The following is a 25,414-nucleotide window of genomic DNA, read 5'->3' on the forward strand; positions in this document are numbered from 1 at the left end:
AATAAGTCAATGTAGTCCTGTGAATTCATTTTTGTTGAAATCCATGCCAGTGGAAGTTTTCCAGCAAAGGAAAAAGCCCCCCAAACCATAACATTTCTACCCCCAAAGTTACGACTCATCCGAGTTTCTTTCTCTTTTCGAAGATCGTGCCAGTAATATTGATAGCCATCAGGACCATCTAGATTGAACTTTTTTTCATCACTGAAGAGAACTTGATACCACTCTTCTTGCCAAGACATGTGTTCTTTCGCAAATTGTAATTTAACTTTTTTATGACGAGCAGTAAGTTTTGGTTTTGGTTTACGCTTTTTCCAAACTGTGTTTGGATCTTCATGTAAGATTTGTCTCACACATTGAACAGATACAGGTAATTGTAAATCAGCACGAATTTGAGATGCAGTCATGTGCTGAGCAGCAGCACGACGTACAATAACTCGTTTAGTACGATTATCAATTTTACGTTTGCCACCACTTCCCTTATAGGCTCCATAATTAACGCCAATCTTGAAGAAATTGTTAACCACTTTTGGAGATCTTTTAATTTTCTTTGCAATTTCCCGATTAGATAAGCCTGTATCTTTGTATGCTTTGATTACTGCTAATTCTTCATTCGTTAAACGCTTACCACGTCCCATTTCAAATAAAGGTATCAAAAACCAAATGTTAAAAACTTTATGAGCACTGATTTCACAGTCTTTGTTTAACTTACAAATAATAATAAAAAACTAACTCACAAATGCGTATCACCAGATCAAAATATACAAGTAAACTGAAAATAATTATTGATGAGGCTAATTCTATTTGTTACCGCAAATATCAAGTATTATACATTTTATGGTTTTATCAAATGTTCCGCAATTTAATTATGCTATATTATAATCTAAAAAGTTGTTGTTTGTAACAGTAATTACATGTGTGTGGATACAAAAGTTGTACCGCACAAACTTGTTTACAGATTAGCAAAATATTGGATCAGCACATGGTGAGGCTAATTCTATTTTCTCCGCTGTATATATGTATGTATGTATGGCTAGTTCCACAATGGAAGAGGTAGTTTTTGTGTATAAAAAGTTTATTTTTCCTAAAAAAAATTTTTCTTTAATTTTAGTTTAAACACCTTAAAATTGTTGTTAAAATAAATTTTGAGTAGAAAATATTTAAACCGAGTAAATAAATTTGATGAATGATAGCAGCTTTTTTTTTATTATTCGAAAAAGTGAGTAAAACTTAAGGGCAAGCTGTTGCAACATTTTAAACAAAACATATCCATATTTTTGTTTAGAAATAGTCTTAGAGATTATATAAATGTCTTGAGTAAAAAAGCTTTTACTCTTTAAAAATAATTCAAGTGTTTTTTTGTCACAAATACATCTACAAAAATTAGGTTGCATCACTGAACTAAAAGCTAAAAATGTTTAATTATCACATGGAAATTAGACTGTAAGGCAATATTTTTTTAGAAATTCTATATTTTAATGTAAACTTTTCATCACTATTCAAAACAAATTCGTTAAAAAGCATTATATTAACTTATAATTATAGTTTAAAAGCTGTTGAGTCACTGAAGTCACTCAGGTAACCTAACTATTTCTATCTCGGATCAAGTGGCACAATTTGTCTGTGTTGCTGGCACATCCAACCAACAAAACAAAGTTAAAATTTCAAGATAATGTCTAAAAAAATTTGACTCTAACAAATTTATTCAAGAAATTTTTAAAATCAACTGGGAGCTTATGATTAAAAATGATGACAATATTAATGAATCCATCAATCAATTTTTAAAATCATTTAATAAAGTTTTAGACCAATGTGCCCCCTATAAAACTTTGACTAAAAATCAAATCAAACTTAAATCTAAATCCTGGATCTCTAAAGGCTTACTTAAATCTATTTCTGTAAAAAATAAACTCTATAAAAAATTTGCAAGATGTAAAAACATTAATACTAAAAATGAACTTTTCACAAAATTTAAATTTTATAGAAATAAAATTAGCAACTTATTAAAAAGTAGTAAAAAATCGTACTACATAATATATTTTAATAACAACATGAACAACATAAAAAATGCATGGAAAGGCATAAAAGATATCATAAATATTAAAGCATCATTACATAAAACACCTACTCAGCTAAATCTGAACGAAAATATCATCACAGACCATGCCACTGTTTCAAATATATCTAATATCTACTTTGTCTCTATTCGTGAAAAAGTACTCAATAAAATCATGCCATCAAAACGTACTTATAGTGACTTTCTTAATTTGCCTAAAGCTAATTCTTTTTTTATTGACCCTTTGAGTGAAGATGAGGTATCTAGTCTCATTAATAATGCTCTTAAAAGTGGTAAAAGTTAAGGACCTAACAGCATACCTACATTTTTTCTTAAACTTACTTTTCACAAAATCTCCAAACCTCTTAGCATTATTATAAATAATTCTTTTAAAAGTGGCAAATTCCCTGAAGTTTTTTAAGTAGCTAAAGTCATTCCAATTTATAAAAAAGGCTCCTTACCAGACTTTTCTAACTATCGACCCATTTCTCTTTTTTCCAACCTAAGCAAACTTTTTGTGAAGACTATGCATAACAGGCTATTCAAGTTTCAAGAAAAATTTAAATGCTTGTACCAACATCAATATGGATTTCGAAGCAAACATTCCACAATCCTCGCACTTATTAAAATTACTGAGAAGATTAGAAAAGCTCTAGATAATAAGCACTTTGCATGTGGGGTGTTTATAGATTTGCAAAAAGCTTTTGATACTGTGGATCACTCCATCCTTCTCACAAAATTGGAATACTATGGAATCAGAGGCATCCCACTCAAATGATTTACTTCATGTCTCCATAACAGAACACATTTTGTTTCCATTAATGGCACTAAATCTGATTTTCAGAATTGCTCAAATGGCATCTTACAAGGTTCCATTTTAGGACCACTTCTTTTTTTTCTTTTTATTAATGACTTAAATACTTCTTTTAAATTTGCAACTGCTTACCATTTTGCTGATGATACTAACATGCTACTGGTTGAAAAATCACTTAAAAAAATCAACAAATATATTAATCATGATCTTGGAAATCTTGTTCAGTGGCTTCGTTCTAATATACTTTCTCTCAATTCTAACTAAACAGAGCTGATCATCTTTAAATCCAATCTGGCACTAATTAATAAGCACATAAATTTCAGGCTAAGCGGACAAAAAATTAATCCTTTAGACTCTATTAAGTATCTTGGGATTAAAATTGATTCTAATCTTTCTTTTCAAGGCCATCTGAATGACTTAGCAATGAAACTCAGCAGATCTAATGGAATGCTAGCCAAAGTCCGCCATTATGTAAATCTAGAAACTCTGCTAAATATATATCTTGCTATTTTTGGGTCCCATCTAAGATATGCATGTCAAGTATGGGGACAATCCTATAAGAAAATCATTTTAAGGTTGTCTCATCTCCAAAATAAAGCTTTGAAAATAATATATTTTCAGTACAATAACTATAAATCTATTGTGGTATACCTAATTTCCAATATTTTAAAATTAAGCGACCTTGTGATAATTTTTAACTGCTAATTTGTCTGGAGTTATCATCACTAAAACCTTCCCCTATCATTCAACAATTTCTTTACAAGTACAAATAGTTCGCTCCATCAGTAGCATAAACTTAGTTATTCCAAAACACCACTCTGCTAAATATAGAAATAAATCCATTAAATTTCAATCTATTACCTCATAGAACAAACTACATCCTGATCTAAAATCTCTTAATTCAATCTCTGAATTCAAAGTCAAGCTTTTTAATTATTTGTTAAAAAAATACAATCAAATATTTCTTTTGAAGTACAAGTTATTTGGATCTGCATGTTTGTAAAAGATTAAAAAATACACTATTTAGTAGGAAATAAAAACTAATGTAAAAGATATATTTATTTGTTTGCAAAAAATTAAAAAATAGTGTTGTATCATAACTCAATGTTAAATATTTATAAAAGTTCTTTAAAAAAAACATTTTTTTTTAAGCTAAATAGGAATTTTTTGTTCATATATTTAGGCATTTTTTATCGTTTATCTTACAGAGGTATTGTTCTTGCAACTTTTAATTTTACTCTGAAGAGACCAGATTAAGCCATTGGTCATTGATCAAAGATGAATTAAAAGCTAACAATAAAGAGGTCGTCGATAAATTAGGTCATGCAATTTTTGACCATTTTTGACTGTTTTCCATTCCTTGTCAGTTAGTTTTTATTTTTTATTTTGCATAATTTTTATAATTATTATTTTTGCATGATTTTAAGTTGCATAATGTATGAGTCAGATTCTTGATTTTTTTTTGGTAGTAAAGCAATAAATAGTTTCTTTTGCTTTTCTTTTTTGCTTGATAATCTCAAACATTAGCTTTAAAAAACTGAATTTGCCTTATTTATGCTGGCACATGAAGTCCTGACTTGTTAGTTTAATTCATATTTATCTAAACCAGGTTCAGACATTATTTGTTTTTAAAATGTTTTAAAGTTATGAGTTTATTTTTTCTTTTTAATAATGTCACCATGTTATGAGTTTGTTTTTTGTCATTTAATTGATGTCGCCATGTTATGAGTCTGTTTCATTTTTTTCTTTAATTTATCTCTATTATATTATCTCTACTAAACTATGATTTTTTTTCCTTTTGTATAACTTCACTATGTTATTGTTTGTTTTTTTTCTTTTAATTAACCTCACTATCAAAGTCAATCTCAATTTTTAATTTTCATGTCAGTGTTGGTTTAAGTTCTCAAAATTCTAAAAAAAAAACTAAAATAAATGTGTCGAGCATTTGATATGACAGAGACAGAAAGAAATAAAAGACCATTCAATAAAATTTGCCCAAAAGATGACGAAAGTTGGTCATTTAATATTATGCAACACTGTTGCAAAGTCAGGGAATTACTTAATAGATTTTAGTTGCTTTAAGTAGTGAAACCAAGTTTTGCTTTTTGCTAAATTTGTTGCTTTTGTTTTAAGTTGTTTGTTAATATTAATAAAATAAAATAAAAACTTGAATAAAATAAAGTAAAAATTTGAGCAAATGATTAGAATCGGAACATGCTAATTTTAAAGATGCATAAAATAATACTAAACCCTTTGATTTGTTTGGGAAATAAGTTTTAGGAAAAAATTTAATAAATTTTTCTTGTTAAAAAAAAGTGTAACTGAAGTAAAGAATAATAATTGTTTTAATGAAATTGCTATTTAAGACTATTATCATAAGACTTAAATAATCTACAAGACACTCAATACTTTATGTAATAAAGTATTGAGCGTCTTGTTGAATAACGATAGTGCAAATATAAGTTTAGTTTAACGTTTAAAAGTTTAGTTGAGTCTCTAACTAATTAAACGTAAAGGATTTTTTGATGATAAATCTTTTGAAGTTGATGGTTGTTTTTGGATGGCCATTCTAAAAGACTGATGTTATTTGTGTCAAAGCATAACTTCATTTTCTCAATTGTTAAGAAGCATAATCTTATTGGAACTGTTGCTAGTGTGGCTGGTAGAGAACAAAAACGCAAGACCACTAGTGCAATTGATCAAAATATCATTAATGTCATCATTAATGTGAAAAAAAATAGATTTGTTTCGGCAGCTAAATAATAAATCATTTCTTAAACGTGACATCTTTTTCCTATTGTTATAATTCTAGGTTTTCTTTTTACATTATTACATGATTACCTTTTGCAATGATTTTTTTATAAATATTTTTATGATTTTTTATATCATCTTATTGACTTTTAAAATTTTTATCTCCTCTCCCTATTGACTTGCTATGGTTTAGCTTTTAATGTTGTTTTAGCTAGTTATCAATGTTAAAAATTAACATTTTTGTAAATTTTTTGAAGGGAGTTAATGAAATGGTGGGCCCGATATCTTGAAAGCTTAGGTGATATGGAAGCTGCATTGTTTTTTTATAAGCAATCTGAAGACTATTTATCAATGGTTCGCATACACTGCTTTTGTGAAAATATGAAAGAAGCAGAGCAGCTTTGTCAGGATACTGGAGTTAAAGCAGCATGCTACCATCTTGCATGTCAATTTGAAATTTCTGGAAATATACCAAAATCAATCCATTTTTTTTCTCGTGCACAATGTTATTCAAATGCAATTCGTTTAGCAAAGGTAAAAATTTAAAAAAAACTGTAAAATGTAAAATAGTATAAGTTTTATGTATTTGTTGCATGTTTTATGTAAAATTGTGTGAGTATTTAAAGTTTTATGTGAAATTGTGATGGCTATAATGCCAGTTGTGTAAAATTAATGGGTAAAATATATATTGAATATATTTTAAAATTTCAAATTCATTTTGCTAGGAAAAACAGCTAGATCAAGAGTTGATGAATTTATCCATGCTTAGTACTCAAGAAGATATGCTAAGCTGTGCCTAGTAATGTTTTTATTACTTTATTATTTATTATTTAATGATAATAGTTTATTCATATAATAATAAATGCATATAAATAAGTATATATATATATATATATATATATATATATATATATATATATATATATATATATATATATATATATATATATATATATATATCATATTTTACTGATGCAGAAAATATTTAACAGATATATCTCAAAAAAGTATATTTAAAAAATTTATTTAATTGAGTTCACAGAAAACTTTTTGAAAATCTGTAAAAACAGAAAGTCTTTTATATATTTTTAAAGCAAATTTACTTACAATACATAAATGATATATAGTTGAATATGTAACAAACAAAAAAAACAAAAATGCAGCATAACACTTGTCATTGTTCTTAGGAAAAAATTAATGTTGAAGACTGCACATCTTTTGTAATGAAGGTACTTTTTAAAATCAGTTATAACATCTACAGGAATGTAGAATTCAAGCACAAATTATAATAAAGAAAACCATATTATAATAATTAAAAATATTTACTACCAATGATGACAGTTAATGTGTATTAAAAAGTTGTGATTCCATAGTAACAGGAAGTTATTAATTAAAAAAAAATTTGAAAAAATCTCAAATACAATAGAAAACAAATTTTTAAAAATTACTTTATTATGAAAACATTTTGATGACAGGATCAATTTTGAAATCAATTTCTTTAATGAAAAACCGATAATATCTCTTTCGAAAAGCAAAATTATTAGTAACACAAATGATAAAAAAAGAATTTGAGGTTTAAACAATTGCACTACAAGCCACAACACTTGCTTGGCTAATTTAACAGGCTAGCTCTACACTTACTGCAACACACAACACTTGAGTGGCTAGTTTTACGACCTTGCTCTACACGATTTTCTGTAGATAATAACATTAGTAACTTTTTAAAATCATTTATAACAGCAGGCAAAGCAGCAAAAACTTTTTATTTATTATTAAATTTTTTTATCAAAAAATGCGATGTTTAATGGTAAAAAAAATATTTGTTTATAAATTAAGTTTATTTGTAAATAAAACATTACTTGTATATCATACTGTAAACCATTCAAAGATCCAGCTTTTCGAATTTTATATGGAATTTTTGAAAATAAAATAATACAATACTAGTTCATTCTTATGAAAATCTTGCAATTTATGAGTTTTTTACTAATTTAGTTAGATAATGCAATAAAATAATATTCAAATAAATAAAAAGTACAAATGATAAATAAAAAGTTCTATTAATAACTAAAAGTTATAACATACATACATACCTGTGAACTATGATTTTTTCAAAATAAAAAATATTAAGACTATAAATAAAGGACACATAACATTATTTGTGTAACTTTTTTCACCTATCATACCTTGAATTAGATGTTTATCAATTTTGAAAAACTATTAAATCCCCAAGTTCTTGCACATGCAACATATAGTTGCCCATGAGAGAAACACGTTTTTTTTTAGATATACACCAACTATCAAATATTTTACTTTTATTCATTGTCATTGAATATGTCAATCTGACAGGAAACTGACAGAAAACACCTCTGCATCAATATAACTATTTTAAAGAGCACTAACTTTCATTAGCGTGCCATTGCATAAGCAACAGCTTTGAGATTTCTAAGTAGTATAATTAAACAACCAATTTTCAATTTTAAACAATGAGGAGACATACCTGAAGGAGTTAAGCTGTTCCAAAACTCAACAGAAAAGTTGAGTTTTGAAACAGCTTAACTCCATTTCCAGCTTAAAAAATTTTTTTCATTGAAGTCATCAGACAATAATGAAAGAAATAATATTCAATTACTTCTTCATTGATTGATAATGAAACTACATTAGTGGGTGTTAAAACTACATTAGTGGGTGTTAAAACTACATTAGTGGGTGTTAAATCTACATTAGTGGGTGTTGAAACTACATTAGTGGGTGTTAAAATCACATGTTTAATCATCTTGTTCAGCATCTTCAAATATCTTATCAACAATTAAGTCATTTTTTCTAATAATGCACTGATGCGGTATTTCAATGCATCCTTTAAAAGGATCCTCCTCTTTTACAGGTATTCTTCCACTACCAAGTTTTAATAGAAATTGGGAAAATTCTCCTTTCCCATCGTGTACTCTCATATTTCCAGTTTTTTCTTTTCTTGACAGGCACCATTAAAGTCACCACCAAAAAGAATGAATTTTCATCTAAATGAAAAGTTATTGTTGCAAACATATATATATATATATTCTTTAAAGCATATATATATAAACCTCTACAATTTAACTCATTAGTTTAACAATAGGTTTACCATTAAAGTCAAAAATACTTATTATAAAAACAATGTTTTTATGTTTTAACCTCTATGTAACATAGAGGTTATCTGTTTTTCCGTTTTTTTTTGTTTTCCAAGGTAAACTTGAAAACTATATTGCTTAGAGAAAAAGTAAAAAATGAACTTTGTTTATAATCAATCTGAAAGAGATCTTAGCAAAAAAAAATTAAAAATAATCAATTTAATAAGGATTAATGGTTGTTTTAGTGAGAGAAAAAAAATTAAATGTTAAAAAAAATTTCAACGCAATTTATTTGGTGTTAATTGGCGTCAAATTAATGTGTACAACTTTTAATTTGATATCATGAAAATCAGGTAGTATTCAGTTAACATTAAAAATTTTAATAATTAATTAAGTAAAAAATTTAAATTAGATAATTAAAATTTTTCTTTATTAAATTGTTTTAATTAAAAAAAAATATTAAACTAATTTGCGTAATGTTGTTTTAAAAAAATGAAGCAATGTCAGTCAGTATATTTTAGTCTAAAGTAAAAACAAATTTGAAATAATTTTAAAACTAATTTAATGATTTTTAATATATTTTTATATATATATTTATATAATAATAATAATAATTCAAATGCCGTTGAGATAGAGCGCCAGGCAATATCTATGACAGCCAACACAATAGTTGTCTAATAATTTAGCTTCAACCTGTTTTTCTTGTTCAATATTATCTGCAAGTCAATAAGCTTAAGTCTGGATTTAAACTCTTCGACTGATGTAGACTTCACTACTGATTCCGGTAAATTATTCCATCCAAAGACAACCCTGTTTGTAAAGAAACGTAGTCTACTTAAACAATTTTTAACAAATTCTGATTTAACACGATGTTTATAACCTCTAGTATTGGATGCTGAACCTGGTGTATTGATTGAATGCATTTGTATCTGGACTTTCTTCATATCAATAGATTCAAAATGTTTATATAATTTATATTGTTGTATAAGGTCACCTCTTAGTTTTTGAACTTCTAAAGTTGTTAAATCTAATATTTTTAGTCTTTGATTATGTCCCAGATATCTTAATTCTAGTATCAATTTAGTTGCTCTTCTTTGAACTTTTTCAAGTTCTTTGATATCTTTTTTATAATAGGGATTCCAAGCTTGAATCGCAAACTCCAAATGAGGTCTAACATACGTGCAATAAAGCGTTTTCATGAGGTACTTATCTTTATTCCTAAAAGTATTATTTAATACTGCAAGCATATTGTTTGCTTTACTGGAAGCATTCCTTACTTGTCTTTCCCATTTCAAATCCTTGGATATATAAATACCTAAATCTTTTTCGAGAGTAGATTTTTCAATTTCTTTTAGTTCACCATCATTTTACTTGAAATAAGAATATTTTATTACTTGCACCAAAATTTTACGTATTTCAAAGTTCAAACCCAGTTTCCATTCAACAGACCATTCATCAAGTTTTTTTATGTCATTTTGAAATGATTTTGAATCAACCTCAGTATAAATAGGAGCAATTATTTTATTGTCATCAGCATACAAACAACATTTATTAAAAAGTTTGCTCGGTAAATCGTTTATGAATATCAAAAAAAGGAGTGGGCCAAGTACAGAACCCTGTGGTACTCCACTTAACACATCAACCCAATTTGCCTTGCATTTTCCCATCGCTACCCGTTGTTTCCTATTCGATAGAAATGATTCAATCCATTTAAGAGGCATACCAACAATACCAGAAGCATAAACCTTAGCACATAATTTCATGTGTGATGCTCTGTTGAATGCTTTTCGAAAGTTGGTATACAAAACCTCAATCGGAATACTGTTTAATAATGCGCTTGTTAAGGTATCAAGAAATTCTAGTAAATTCGTTGTGCAGCTCTTACCTTTCAGAAACCCATGCTGTTCCTTTGCTAATACCTTGTTTGTTATTAAATGCTTGATTATATTATCAGCAACTATTCTTTCTAATATTTTGCATGGTATTGACGTCAGAGATACGGTCTGTAAATTGTTGGTTTCAACTTACTCCCTTGTTTCAATATAGGTGTTATATAAGCCTTCTTCCAAATATCAGATAGAGTACCATCTTCTGTAGATTTTTTAAATGGTAAATAGAGAGGATATGAAATTGATGAACAACATTGTTTTAGAACAAAAGGATGTACTAAATCAACTCCAATTGATTTTGATATATTAAGAGCCTTTATTCTTCTTTCTATATCATTTTGTGTTATCTCAACAGCTTCTAATATCGTATTTAGTTGACAGTTTTCAATATTTTTGTTTACATCTTTATCTTCTTCATATACAAAATGGAAATATTTATTAAATTCTTCAGCAATAGTCATTTGATCAGTGACAATTTTTCTGTCACTGTTCTCGATCAATGTAATTTGGCTTTTTACCAATTTTTTCTCATTAAAATACATATAAAGTAACTTCGGATTTATTTTACTATTATTATCAATCTCCCTCTCAAATGACCTAATGTTTTTCTTTATTTCGTTTCTGATTTCAATCTTTAAACGATTATATTGAGTTTTATTTGATTCATGTTCCCTATTTGTTGATTTATTTAAAAGCCACATTTAATTTTTTAACTTAATTTTTGATTTTAGAGCAGAAGTCATCTACTTTTTTTTTTATTATTAGTTTTTGAGTTTTCAATTACTGGAATATATTCTTGTGACACATAATAGTAATGAAACAGAAACAATTCATAGTGTTCATTGATTAATTCGTTGTTAAATTCCTTAACCCAACCGGCGTTGTCAATATACTTTGAAAATAACTTGTAATTACCTTTATGATACAATTTTATAGGCTTCTTAAGTTCATTACTCAGATTAGATTATTTTAGCATATACTTGCATTTTAATAAATGATGTCCTTGTTTTGTATATATTCAAATCCTTTAAAAAGCAGCATTAAATTTTTTTTCAATGTTAATTCACCTCCCCAAGGCCGAGAAGGCCACTACAGAAAGGAGGCTATTTAATTGTGGTTATTACCCTCTCTCAACTCTATAACTCCAAAACATGAACCTTGACGAACAAGGCCACTGCGCAATCTCTTTAAAATCTTTTAATAAAGATTTTAGCTTAACATAAATAATGTAGTTTTACATAAATTCATTCTTTGCATATGTGAAATGCAATTTCTGATCCTAACGGGTGAATAGTAAAATTTGAGGTTTTTTTTGAAATGCTCTAACTTTGCAGTGGATCAATATTTTTTGATAAAATAAAAAACAGCTCGTAGATTTATGATCAAATAATTTATTTATGAAGTTGCAATAGACTTGTTGCAATAGACTTGTTTCACCGATTCGTCTTACAAAATCAAGCTTTTGATACACCCCTCCACACATATTCTGTACATCATTTACATCTACTTTCTTCAAACAATACTCAATCCATTGTTTTAATTCATCAACTGAAGTAGCCTGCCAATTGTTCTTATTAGCCGTTCCCTTCAAAATTGACCAAAAGTTCTCAACTGGACGAAGTTCAGGTACTGCAGGAGGATTATCGGCTTTTTGTACGAAAGTGATGTTTTTTGAGATCAAGTAGCTTGTCACTAATTTAGCATAATGGGCCAAAACCAAGTCTGGCCAAAACACAAATTACCCTCAGGATGATGTTTTTTAATAGAAGGCATCAGTCTTTTGATAATGCACTCTTTCAAATACACATTTTGTTTGACAGCAAGGCCCAAAGGAACAAAATAGCGTGTTGAGATGTCTCAAGGTGAAATTGCTAACCAAGCATTTTCTTTTCAAAATTTGCCTTGGACTTGTATTTCACACCACAAGAAACTGCTTTTGGATTGCTTGACCAATACCCAACGTTTGAGTTCTTATCAGAGTGAGAAAATGTGAAGTATGATTCATCATCAATTATGAAATCACACCCATAAAATTTTCTACACAATCTGCCACAACATGTTTGTAACTTGCTCAGGAGTATGGTCTGGAATGGTCTGTTTTTTTCAGTAAACAATATTTGTGTGTTGCTGAATTGTATACACAACATGAGATTGGCTGCACTTGAGCTTTCGAGCAATTTGTTGGGTGGAAATGCCAGAACGACCATCAGTCATGCTTTTCAACTTGGTAATTTTGGTTTTAGTCATTATTTTAGCTTTTCGACCAGAACCAACAACATGAAGTTTTGATTTGCCTTTTTCCCACATTGAGATGTATCTGTAAATGCTTGCTCTTGGGTGATTTTCTTTCAAAAAATGATCCATGACGACTTTTCTACCTTCCTTGAAATGCGAATCACAATACCTGTACACATGAGCAATCAAACGTTCACGCTTCATTTTGATGTAGATTACAAAATATTAAGAATATTTTCATAAAACTTTTCCAGCAACAGGCACAGAGAGTGGTCTCTAAATAGAAACAATAAATGAATCAGTGCACACAAAAAAAAATTAAAAAATAAAAACCTTTAAAAAAATCTCATATTTTACTGTTCACCTGTTAGTCAGTGCTCAGTTTCTCCACATTCACCCTTAAGTTCTACTGATCATGGTTTGATCAGAAGAACTTAAGGGTGAATGTGGAGAAACTGATCACTGGCTGGGATTCTTTCTGTGATTTTTCTTTCTTGTGATGACCCTTGGGTAGAAATCTTTTGTCTTCCTGCTGACAAATTTTGCTTCTTAAATGACTTCTTGGACTTTGGCTGGCAATGAATTTTTTATTCCTTCTTGACAATTCCAACTCAAGTTTCACTCTTCTGCATGGTTTTACTCTCATTGTGCTGCTGCAATTTCCAATCTTAACTATTACTTCCATATCCATCACCAAAACTATTCTCCAGTAAACAGACATCTGTTTAATATTGCTAAAAATCATTGTAAAAAGGTTTTGTCTAATGCCAAAGCCTGCAATTCTCAGATCACAAAATCTTGTATTTCATCTCAAAAGTTAGGCTCCGGACACTTCTGGAGAATCTTTAACAATGTCTATAATAAGGGAAAATCTGTTATTCCACCTCTCTTGTATGATTCAGATTTTGTTACCTCACCTAAAGACCAAGCTGAATTGTTTGCTAAGAACTTTTCATCAATCTCATTTCTTGATTTCACTAATCACATCCTACCTGATATAGTCGACAAACAGGTTGATCCATTGCTAGACATTCATATCACTACAGCTTCTGTATCTAAAGTGGTTTCCTGCTTAGACTCTTCTACAGCTTATGGTCTGGACAACATACCTGTTATAGTTTTGTAGAAGTGTTCTCCAGAGCTGTCGTCTATACTTTCAAAACTATTTAACAAGTGCTTAACAGAGTCTAGTTTTCCAGTCTGCATCTATTATCCCTATGTTTAAAATGTCTGGAGAAATATCTGACTAGTCTAACTACCATCTCATTAGTTTTATTCCTATCATAAGTAAGGCTTTTGAGTCTTTATTTAACAAACACTTTATTTCTCATCTTGAGTCTAATAATTTACTTTCTAATCAGCAATATGGATTTCAATATTCTCATTTTACTGCTTATTTGTTAGCGGTAATAATCAATTGGTTTTATTGTCCATTATATGGACCTAGAGAGGTTAGGGCTATCGCTCGCAACATTTCTAAAACTTTTGATAAAGTTTGGTAAACTAGTCTTCTCCATAATTTCTCTTCTTACGGTGTATCAGGTAACATCTTTAAGATTATTGAATCCTTCCTTACCAATTGTAGTATAAAAGTTGTCCTCAATGGACAGCACTCTTTATATCCTATAATTTCAGGGGTTTCTCAAGGTTCAATCCTTGGCCCTATACTTTTTTAAATTTACATTAACGATCTCCCAGAAATTCTTACATCTAAAGTGCTATTGTTTGCTGATGTACTACCATTTATTCTTGTCTTGATAAGAACCCAACACTCTCTCATTGCTTGGAGGGGACTTTGAGCTTGAAAAGGTTCTCACTTCTACTACGGCATGGGCTCTCAGTGGCTAATGAAGATAAAACTCAATTTTTTTTAGCTAATTGTTATTGCAGCAATCTGGATCTTCCTATATTTATGAACGGTTCTGTACTCGAGGCATCTACCCATTGTCTTCTCTAACTTCAAATCTTTTTTGGAAACCATATATCAAATCAATTGCAAAATTAGCTTCTAACATGCTAAGGTTGCATCTCTTTATCATGCTTGCCACTCTCCTACTTCGGGTTCTATTCTTTGTCTCTATAAATCTCAAATTCTTTCTTGTATGGAATACTGTTGCCATATCTGTAGCGGATCTTCAAATGATGCTCTTTCACTTTTAAACCATTGTCGAATCTTTGTAATATTGCTTCTTTTTCTCTTTTATATACTATTTTAATACTACAATGGGTGCTGCTCTAAAGAGTCAACGCCTCTTGTGCCATCTACTTAAATTTACTCTTGTGTTGCTTATCATTTAATTAAGTGTTATCATTTTACTGTGAATGTTCCTAAGTGCTCCGAAAATCCTAGTTTGTCTAGTTTTTTTCCTCAAACTTCATTTTTTTGGAATTTGCTTCCATCTTATTTTCCTGATTCATATAATTTGCAACCTTTTAAGTTGCCTGTTAATTGTTATCTTGTTTATAAATCTCATCTTTTCTCTTCCAGTGGTTGCTTTCGGCCTTGTTGCAAGTGAAGATGTTTAAAAAATTATTTTTTTCTCGCTTTAAGCACTATATATCTTATACTGATAAGAAATATATATATATATATATATATATATATATATATATATATATATATATATATATATATATAAATTATTGACCATATAATATTGATTTCTTTTAAAGGTATTTTGAAGAAAAAGGAGGTATGGATGATAAAGCTATTGCACTGTATCACAGGGTTTGTAGTCTATTTCTTTTTCTTTCTTTTTTTTTTTACATATTTACTTTTAAAGGATGAGGGAGGCACACTTTTTTAAATTGTTGTAACCCTCTCTCAACCTTAAACTCTTGTTACACAATAATGAACAAACAAGTCTGCTGCACTGAGAATTGTTTTGAGCTCTGTACTTCTAGGTATTTGGCAGACTAGAACTCTGTACCTCCTTTATGATGGAAGCATTCTACTACTGTGCCACTATTTTAATAAGTTAAATATATGATAATAAGTTTAACTTGATGACCTGAAAAATAAAGGCGACACAAGCATGCAAGTACACATAATAAAAAAGCATGGACAACACAATTTTGCAAGTGCACATCAAAAGAAAACATCTAAATTAAGCCTTTAATTAATTGATATACTTTAATTAAATGAAATACTAACTGCACTATAGTTTCATATTTAGACTTGGTACAAATATGACCATGGTGAGTACAACCAAAGTATTTATAGCTCTAAGAAATACCATTACAAATATAGTAATTACAACCAAAGTATCTATATTAATAAAAATTTCAATATAAATATAGTAAATACAACCAAAGTATGTATTTATATTTCAATATAAATGTAGTAAGTACAACCAAAGTATCTATAGCTCAAAGAGATATTAATTTAAAAAAGAAGAACTTTTATGTTTACAACAAAAAGTTGAAAATATTCTCTGATCCTTTCAAGGACTTCATTTAAACAATGATGGAAACATTTTTTTTTAAATAATGAAGATTTTTTATTATTAAGATTATTAATTTTATTAAGATGTTATTCTTAACATATATTTTATCATCAACTTCATCTTTAGGATTATCAACTTCATCCTTAGGATTATCATCTTCATCTTTAGGATTATCATCTTCATCTTTAGGATTATCATCTTAATAATTGTCATTATCATCAACAAAACTGAAAATCAAAACAAATAAATTTAAATGAATTTTTTTTTTTTTTTTTTTTTTAATTTTTTTTTATAAATTCACCTCCCCAAGGCCCGAAGGCCACTACAGACGAGGAGGCTACTTAATTGTGGTTATAACCCTCTCTCAACTCTATAACTCCGAAACACGAAACTTGATGTACAAGGCCGCTGCGCGGAGAAACAAGTTGAGCGAATTACAATTTTGTAAAAGTTGTATAAAATATCCATGTAATAAAATCTAAATTGCATCCTAGCAACTCAGCAATTAAGAATATAAATTTTAATTTAAGTTATTACTCAAATAATTATCTAACATGCATAAAGGAAGACCTTGCAATAAATATATAGACAGATACAAACTTTCATTATCTATAATTCTTGAATTCATTCTTTCAATAATAAAATAGTAAAATTATTCAATTGAAACAACAAAAGCCAAGAGAGCTTTTAAATTGACAAAAAGCTCTTATCAATAAATCCATTAAAAAATAGAAAATAGAAGATAAAACAAAATATTAATAGTTTAACTGCACTTATGATCAACTTGACATTTTTATGGTAAATGCAAATACATACTTTATGCTTACTTTATATGTATCTTTTGTACTATTTTTATTTTATACATGTTTAAAAAAAAAACAAATGCTTTTGCATGTAAGATCTTTTTTTAACAGTTTAACATTTCATTGTTGAGCTTGGAACAATGAAATGTTAAGAGTGACACCTTAATTACATAACTAGTCATTAGAGTGACACCTTAGTCACATAAAAAATAAAAGAACAAAAAGTAATAAAAAAGATTTTAAAAAATAAAAAGAAGTATTTAAAATAGTAAGACTAATATCAGAAAAAAGAAAATGAGTGGATGAGATGATATGAGAGATAATGAATGAATGAGAAAACACAATGTTTAATGAGATATGATCAGAAGGATGGTAAAATATAAAAATAAAACATGGATATATTTAAATATTAAGATGAAATATCATTTGAATTATAGCAACAAATGTAATAAGCAACAACATTACAAAAATAAAAAAATAATAAAAAATACACCACAGTAATACAAAAATAATTCATAAATAACATTAATAATGCAATAAATTTTGCAAGAATGTTGACTTCTCAACTTTTTGTTGTAGATGGGGTTGAAATTATTAAATTAATAGTTTGCCACTGCCAATACTTTCATAATTTCTATCAATTTAAAAATTAAACCATCATTTATAGATGTGAATATTTGACATGTTACTACTTACAAAAATAATAAAGTACCAAAAAAAACTTTATTCTTTTAATAAGCTATTACCAAGGAAAAATTTATTATTTCCAAAACGTTAAAAAATAGAAAAACATTTGTTATTTTTTAATCCTGAAATAACAAACATAAATCTTAAAAAAGTAGAAAGCTATTTTGTGAAAAAGCTAAAACACCAAACAGTTGTTTTTTCATATTTTCAGAAATCCTGTTTGCCCTCTCTTACCTCTCTCTATTTACCCTCTCTTATTTCCCTCTATTTAACCTCTTTTACCTTGCTCTATTTACCCTCTCTTACCTCCCTCTGTTAACTCTCTCTTACCTCCCTCTATTTAACCTCTTTTACCTCCCTCTATTAACCCTCTCTTAACTCCCTCTGTTAACCCACTTCCCTCTATTTACTCTCTCTTATCTCCCTCTATTAACCCCATTGTACTTCTTTCTATTTAACGTCTTTTATCTCCTTCTATTTACCCTCTCTTACCTCTCTCTATTAAACCTTTCATACCTCTCAGAAATTTTCGGTACCAAGAAAATGTGAGTGTCATGTTTAAGGAGATTAAACTTTAATATGTCCAAGATTACTTAAAAATGTTTCACTGTGTATCAAAAACCAATTTTAAAACACCTACTGATATTTTTGGTAAAACAACAAAATTCAGCTATTTATAAGAAACTATAATATAGAAGTTTTAGCTTGTATGACTGTTACATTTTTATTTATTTAATATTGTGTTTTTAATTTATTCTGATTCAGGGAGGAAGTGTTTCAAAAGCTATTGATCTTGCCTTCAGTTCAAAGCAGTTTGGTGCTCTGCAGTTAATATCAGACGATCTTGATGAGAATGTTGATCCACAAGTACTACATAAATGTGCATATTTCTTCATAGAAAATGATCAGTTTGACAAAGCAGTCAATCTTCTTATTGCTTCAAAAAAGGTGAAAATGTAGATTTTTAGAAAATTAAAATTTTATTTGAGTTATTTTTTATTTCATAATTTATTCTTATTTAGTTTGAAGAAGCACTTCGAATGTGCCTTGATCTTGATATCCAAATAACAGAAGAAATTGCAGAAAAAATGACTTTTCCCAAAGAACACTCTGATGCAAAATATCGTTTATATTTACTTGAAAAAATTGGAGAATGTGCATACAAACAAGGTTCTTTTCACCTTGCCACAAAAAAATTTACTCAGGCTGGAAACAAGATGAAGGTTACTGCGTCTAATTTTTATTATTTTAACATTTTCCTGTTTTTGGTTTTGTTATATGTTTATAATTTATTTCTTAGGCTATGAAATCGTTATTAAAATCAGGAGATACAGAAAAGATAGTATTTTTTGCTGGTGTATCAAGACAAAAAGAAATATATGTAATGGCTGCAAACTATTTGCAGTCTTTAGATTGGCAGAAAGATCCAGAAATTCTTAAGAATATTATTAGTTTTTATACTAAAGGACGTGCTCTTGAATCATTATCAACATTTTATGAGTCTTGCGCTCAGGTATGTTTTTTTGCTCTACAAATATATCAGGGGAAAGTGGGGTGAGAATGAATGTTCATTTTCATGTTGTGTTTTTTTCCATAAAGTACCATAAAATTTGTGTTGAATTTATAGACTAATGAATTGTCATGGTTACAAAACTAATTACTTAATCATTGAATTAAAATCATGGTATTAATTTTTTAATGTGACACTGTTTGTTGCATCATCCTGTGTCGGGATGGTATGGGACAAGGTTGGAGTGAACTTAGAAAAAAAAATTTTCAGGTGGTTTTTTATTCACTCTTTTCTATTCATAATATACCATAACATACGAGTATTCATAATATACCATAACATATCAATATGCATAATTTATTTATGTCAAGCAAAATAAAATATTTTAGGAGTCACTTTACTTTTCTTATATTGTTTTATTTATAAATTTTTTTTCCAAAATAAAAAAACATTAACATTAAATAAATATTGAGATCTTATAAACATAAAAAATGTCTTCTCCATTTTTTTAACAAAAAAAAAATTTATTATAAAAATAAAAATATAGTAAATTTAAGCAGGAAAGAATTTGGACAGTTTCCCATTTCATTTCACGCACCCTGAAATTTTAGGACTTGATACTAAGAAAATATCCAATAAAAACCTTTCTAAGGTTAATTACATTTTCCGGTAGATATCTATTTCAAGTGGTTTTAAAATCCTATAATTGGGATTTTTTATATTTTTCACATGTAAGATTTTATATGTCATTGTTTTACATTTACACACAATCTAACAATAAAAGTAGAAAAAATACTTGAAATAAATAAAAATCAAACAGAGAGATTTATGAGTTACAATATTTTTACTCATTTCAAGTGTTTTTTCTACTTTTATGTTTAGATTTTGTGTAAAATGAAATATAAAACAATTTTTGGATAAAAGTTTAGGAAATAATAACAACTACACTAGAGTGTTTAATTAATGGTTTGTTCTAAGAGTTTTTTTTTTTTAATTAATTAAATAATTGTTTTTTTATTTAATTATTATAGGTTAGGGTCTCATTAGGGGACACCAACCTATGATTACCAATAAAAAAAAATTTATAGTAAATTTTTTGCTACATATTAAATTCTTTTCTAATCAATCTCTTTTTTGATATTTAAAAAAAAATTAAATTATTAAATAATTTTTCAGTGTAAAAACACTTTATCAAGAAAAAAGTTTGAACTTTAGTAAAAAAGGTTAAAAGCTTCAAAACAAAATACCAAAATGTTCTAAAACTCATGAAGTGTGCAGAAGATCTGTTTACACCATCTGCATAAATAAAACCAATGGCAAATGACAAAACTTTACCAACCAAAGTATGTTGGCTCCTCTAAACTAGTATGATGTTGACTATTGAACCGTGGTCAGCTTAAAACTTTTTGTGAAATATAGTGATAAAATCTTAAGTTCTGGGGAGACATAAATTGTAAAAAAACTTCAAGAATGTTATCCATTAGCCATTGCTTGAGTTTTCTGGTAACAAGCTTTTGCTTGAAGCTATTCCACCCATGGAGCTTTATTTGCTACTTGGGGTAGTGAATCATTTTGTCAAATAACAAAACATCACTGCATATTCCAATTCGACCTTATTATGGAGGGCATTTTAATAGTAATTTTATTTTGCTTTTAATCAAGGTTTTTATGGAAAAGTAGAATTCAAAAACAATTAAAAAACACTTAAAAATTTAAGCTTCTATATCAAAATTCAATTTCAAAATCATTAAACTTTTTTTAAGTCTTGTACATAAAAAAGTATGTAATGAGATTCATATAAATATAATTCAGAATTTTTTCTATGGTTTTATGTGACAAACTCAAAACAACAAAAGAAGAACTGGTTAGCAGCTGAAATTATGAAAATAAAGATAATGAAAAAAGAAAATCTTGACTCTTTAACCTTTATGAAAGTTCCTAAAATGCAAGTCTTCATAAAATGCATCACGTGAAATTTAAAAATTGCTCGTTATAAATAATGAATTATAACAAGCTCAACAATGAAATGTTAAACTGTTAAAAAAAGATCTTACATGCAAAAGCATTTGTTTTTTTTTTAAACACGTATAAAATAAAAATAGTACATAAGATACATATAAGGTAAGCATAAAGTATGTATTTGCATTTACCATAAAAATGTCAAGTTGATCATAAGTGCAGTTAAACTATTGATATTTTGTTTTATCTTCTATTTTCTATTTTTTAATGGATTTATTGATAAGAGCTTTTTGTCAATTTAAAAGCTCTCTTGGCTTTTGTTGTTTCAATTGAATAATTTTACTATTTTATTATTGAAAGAATGAATTCAAGAATTATAGATAATGAAAGTTTGTATCTGTCTATATATTTATTGCAAGGTCTTCCTTTATGCATGTTAGATAATTATTTGAGTAATAACTTAAATTAAAATTTATATTCTTAATTGCTGAGTTGCTAGGATGCAATTTAGATTTTATTACATGGATATTTCATACAACTTTTACAAAATTGTAATTCATTTAAATTTATTTGTTTTGATTTTCAGTTTTGTTGATGATAATGACAATTATTGAGATGATAATCCTAAAGATGAAGATGATAATCCTAAAGATGAAGATGATAATCCTAAAGATGAAGTTGATGATAAAATATATGTTAAGAATAACATCTTAATAAAATTAATAATCTTAATAATAAAAAATCTTCATTATTAAAAAAAAAATGTTTCCATCATTGTTTAAATGAAGTCCTTGAAAGGATCAGAGAATATTTTTAACTTTTTGTTGTAAACATAAAAGTTCTACTTTCTTGAATTAATATCTCTTAGAGCTATAGATACTTTGGTTGTACTTACTACATTTATATTGAAATATAAATACATATTTTGGTTGTATTTACTATATTTATATTGAAATTTTTATTGATATAGATACTTTGGTTGTAATTACTATATTTGTAATGATATTTCTTAGAGCTATAAATACTTTGGTTGTACTCACCATGGTCATTTTGTACTAAGTCTAAATATGAAACTATAGTGCAGTTAGTATTTCATTTAATTAAAGTATCAATTAATATCAATTAATTGAAGGCTTAATTTAGATGTTTTCTTTTGATGTGCACTTGCAAAATTGTGTTGTCCATGCTTTTTTATTATGTGTACTTGCATGCTTGTGTCGCCTTTATTTTTCAGGTCATCAAGTTAAACTTATTATCATATATTTAACTTATTAAAATAGTGGCATAGTAGTAGAATGCTTCCATCATAAAGGAGGTACAGAGTTCTAGTCTGCCAAATACCTAGAAGTACAGAGCTCAAAACAATTCTCAGTGCAGCAAACTTATTTGTTTATTATTGTGTAACAAGAGTTTAAGGTTGAGAGAGGGTTACAACAATTTAAAAAAGTGTGCCTCCCTCATCCTTTAAAAGTAAATATGTAAAATAAAAATAAAGAAAAAGAAATAGACTACAAACCCTGTGATACAGTGCAATAGCTTTATCATCCATACCTCCTTTTTCTTCAAAATACCTTTAAAAGAAATCAATATTATATGGTCAATAATTTATATATATATATATATACATATATATATATATATATATATATATATATATATATATATATATATATATATATATATATATATATATATATATATATACCAGTATAAGATATATAGTGCAACAAGGCCGAAAGCAACCACTGGAAGAGAAAAAATGAGGTTTATAAACAAGATAACGATTAACAGGCAACTTAAAAGGTTGCAAATTATATGAATCAGGAAAACAAGATGAAGGAAGCAAATTCCAAAAAATGAAGTTTGAGGAAAAAAACTAGACAAACTAGGATTTTTGGAGCACTTAGGAACATTCACAGTAAAATGATAACACTTAATTAAATGATGAGTAACACAAGAGTAAATTTTAGTAGATGGCACAAGAGGCGTTGACTCTTTAGAGCAGCACCCATTGTAGTATTAAAAATAGTATATAAAAGAGAAAAAAAAGCAATATTACAAAGATTCGACAATGGTTTAAAAGCGAAAGAGCATCATTTGAAGATCCGCTACAGATATGGCAACAGTATTCCATACAAGAAAGAATTTGAGATTTATAGAGACAAAGAATAGAACCCGAAGTAGGAGAGTGGCAAGCATGATAAAGAGATGCAACCTTAGCATGTTAGAAGCTAATTTTGCAATTGATTTGATATATGGTTTCCAAAAAAGATTTGAAGTTAGAGAAGACAATGGGTAGATGCCTCGAGTACATAACCGTTCATAAATATAGGAAGATCCAGATTGCTGCAATAACAATTAGCTAAAAAAAAATGAGTTTTATCTTCATCAGCCACTGAGAGCCCCATTCTGTAGTAGAAGTGAGAACCTTTTCAAGCTCAAAGTCCCCTCCATAGTAACCAGAGAGTGTGGGGTTCTTATCAAGACAAGAATAAATGGTAGTACATCAGCAAACAATAGCACTTTAGATGTAAGAATTTCTGGGAGATCGTTAATGTAAATTTAAAAAAGTATAGGGCCAAGGATTGAACCTTGAGAAACCCCTGAAATTACAGGATATAAAGAGTGCTGTCCATTGAGGACAACTTTTATACTACGATTGGTAAGGAAGGATTCAATAATCTTAAAGATGTTACCTGATACACTGTAAGAAGAGAAGTTATGGAGAAGACTAGTTTACCAAACTTTATCAAAAGTTTTACAAATGTTGCGAGCGATAGCCCTAACCTCTCTAGGTTCATATAATGGACAATAAAACCAATTGATTATTACTGCTAACAAATAAGCAGTAGAATGAGAATATTGAAATCCATATTGCAGATTAGAAAGTAAATTATTAGACTCAAGATGAGAAATAAAGTGTTTGTTAAATAAAGACTCAAAAGCCTTACTTATGATAGGAATAAAACTAATGAGATGGTAGTTAGACTAGTCAGATATTTCTCCAGACATTTTAAACATAGGGATAATAGATGCAGACTGGAAAACTAGACTCTTTTAAGCACTTGTTAAATAGTTTTGAAAGTATAGACGACAGCTCTGGAGAACACTTCTACAAAAATATAACAGGTATGTTTGTCCAGACCATAAGCTGTAGAAGAGTCTAAGCAGAAAACCACTTTAGATACAGAAGCTGTAGTGATACGAATGTCAAGCAATGGATCAACCTGTTTGTCGACTATGTCAGGTAGGATGTGATTAGTGAAATCAAGAAATGAGATTGATGAAAAGTTCTTAGCAAACAATTCAGCTTGGTCTTTAGGTGAGGTAACAAAATCTGAATCATACAAGAGAGGTGGAATAACAGATTTTCCCTTATTGTTAAGATTCTCCAGAAGTGTCGGGAGCCTAATTTTTGAGATGAAATACAAGATTTTGTGATCTGAGAATTGCAGGCTTTGGCATTAGACAAAACCTTTTTACAATGATTTTTAGCAATATTAAACAGATGTCTGTTTACTGGAGAATAGTTTTGGTGATGGATATGGAAGTAATAGTTAAGATTGGAAATTGCAGCAGCACAATGAGAGTAAAACCATGCAGAAGAGTGAGACTTGAGTTGGAATTGTCAAGAGGGAATAAAAAATTGATTACCAGCCAAAGTCCAAGAAGTCATTTAAGAAGCAAAATTTGTCAGCAGGAAGACAAAAGACTTCTACCCAAGGGCCATCACAAGAAAGAAAAATCACAGAAAGAATCCCAGTCAGTGATCAGTTTCTCCACATTCACCCTTAAGTCTCTTGATCAAACCATGATCAGTAGAACTTAAGGGTGAATGTGGAGAAACTGAGCACTGACTAACGGGTGAACAGTAAAATATGAGATTTTTTTAAAGGTTTTTATTTTTGAATTTTTATTGTGCACTGATTCATTTATTGTTTCTATTTAGAGCCCACTCTCTGTGCCTGCTGCTGGAAAAGTTTTATGAAAATATTCTTAATATTTTGTAATCTACATCAAAATGAAGCGTGAAAGTTTGATTGCTCATGTGTACAGGTATTGTGATTCGCATTTCAAGGAAGGTAGAAAAGTCGTCATGGATCATTTTTTGAAAGAAAATCACCCAAGAGCAAGCATATACAGATACATTTTCAATGTGGGAA

At 28.4% G+C, this 25,414-nt stretch overlaps 2 protein-coding genes across 4 annotated transcripts; one reads left to right on the plus strand and one right to left on the minus strand.

Annotated features, from left to right (window-relative positions):
• Nucleotides 1–838: 838 nt before the first annotated feature.
• On the plus strand, nucleotides 839–19,355 carry LOC136083978 (intraflagellar transport protein 140 homolog). Of its 3 annotated transcripts, none has more exons than XM_065803951.1 (7): nucleotides 839–1,050; nucleotides 5,876–6,152; nucleotides 6,344–6,417; nucleotides 15,520–15,574; nucleotides 18,548–18,730; nucleotides 18,805–19,005; nucleotides 19,083–19,355. In XM_065803951.1, exons 4-7 carry the CDS (start codon nucleotides 15,542–15,544, stop codon nucleotides 19,338–19,340), a joined length of 675 nt encoding a protein of 224 aa, XP_065660023.1. In that variant the 5' UTR covers nucleotides 839–1,050; nucleotides 5,876–6,152; nucleotides 6,344–6,417; nucleotides 15,520–15,541; the 3' UTR covers nucleotides 19,341–19,355. The 3 variants fall into 3 exon arrangements, with proteins under 3 accessions (XP_065660023.1, XP_065660024.1, XP_065660025.1); XM_065803952.1 differs by having other exon boundaries at nucleotides 843–982; XM_065803953.1 differs by lacking the exon at nucleotides 839–1,050 and adding an exon at nucleotides 1,230–1,440.
• Nucleotides 8,384–11,312, minus strand: LOC136083445 (uncharacterized). Its single transcript, XM_065802845.1, has 5 exons — nucleotides 10,751–11,312; nucleotides 10,608–10,659; nucleotides 10,152–10,543; nucleotides 9,416–10,070; nucleotides 8,384–8,585 (listed from the first exon to the last, which is right to left on the minus strand). Exons 1-5 carry the CDS (start codon nucleotides 11,310–11,312, stop codon nucleotides 8,384–8,386), a joined length of 1,863 nt encoding a protein of 620 aa, XP_065658917.1.
• Nucleotides 19,356–25,414: the final 6,059 nt, after the last annotated feature.

This window comes from Hydra vulgaris, chromosome 08, assembly GCF_038396675.1.
Source record: "Hydra vulgaris chromosome 08, alternate assembly HydraT2T_AEP".
Lineage (NCBI taxonomy): Eukaryota > Metazoa > Cnidaria > Hydrozoa > Anthoathecata > Hydridae > Hydra > Hydra vulgaris.

What these genes read in the sequence shown, in the direction of transcription:
- LOC136083445 (XM_065802845.1), bottom strand. Translation starts at nt 11,312, where the DNA reads ATGTGGCTTTTAAATAAATCAACAAATAGGGAACATGAATCAAATAAA. An exon ending in ACCTATATTGAAACAAGGGA is followed by an intron (nt 10,660 to 10,750) that starts GTAAGTTGAAAC and finishes AATATAATCAAG; the next exon opens with CATTTAATAACAAACAAGGT. An exon ending in ACAGCATGGGTTTCTGAAAG is followed by an intron (nt 10,544 to 10,607) that starts GTAAGAGCTGCA and finishes ATTATTAAACAG; the next exon opens with TATTCCGATTGAGGTTTTGT.
- LOC136083978 (XM_065803951.1), top strand. Translation starts at nt 15,542, where the DNA reads ATGGATGATAAAGCTATTGCACTGTATCACAGG. An exon ending in TTCTTATTGCTTCAAAAAAG is followed by an intron (nt 18,731 to 18,804) that starts GTGAAAATGTAG and finishes ATTCTTATTTAG; the next exon opens with TTTGAAGAAGCACTTCGAAT. An exon ending in AGGCTGGAAACAAGATGAAG is followed by an intron (nt 19,006 to 19,082) that starts GTTACTGCGTCT and finishes TTTATTTCTTAG; the next exon opens with GCTATGAAATCGTTATTAAA.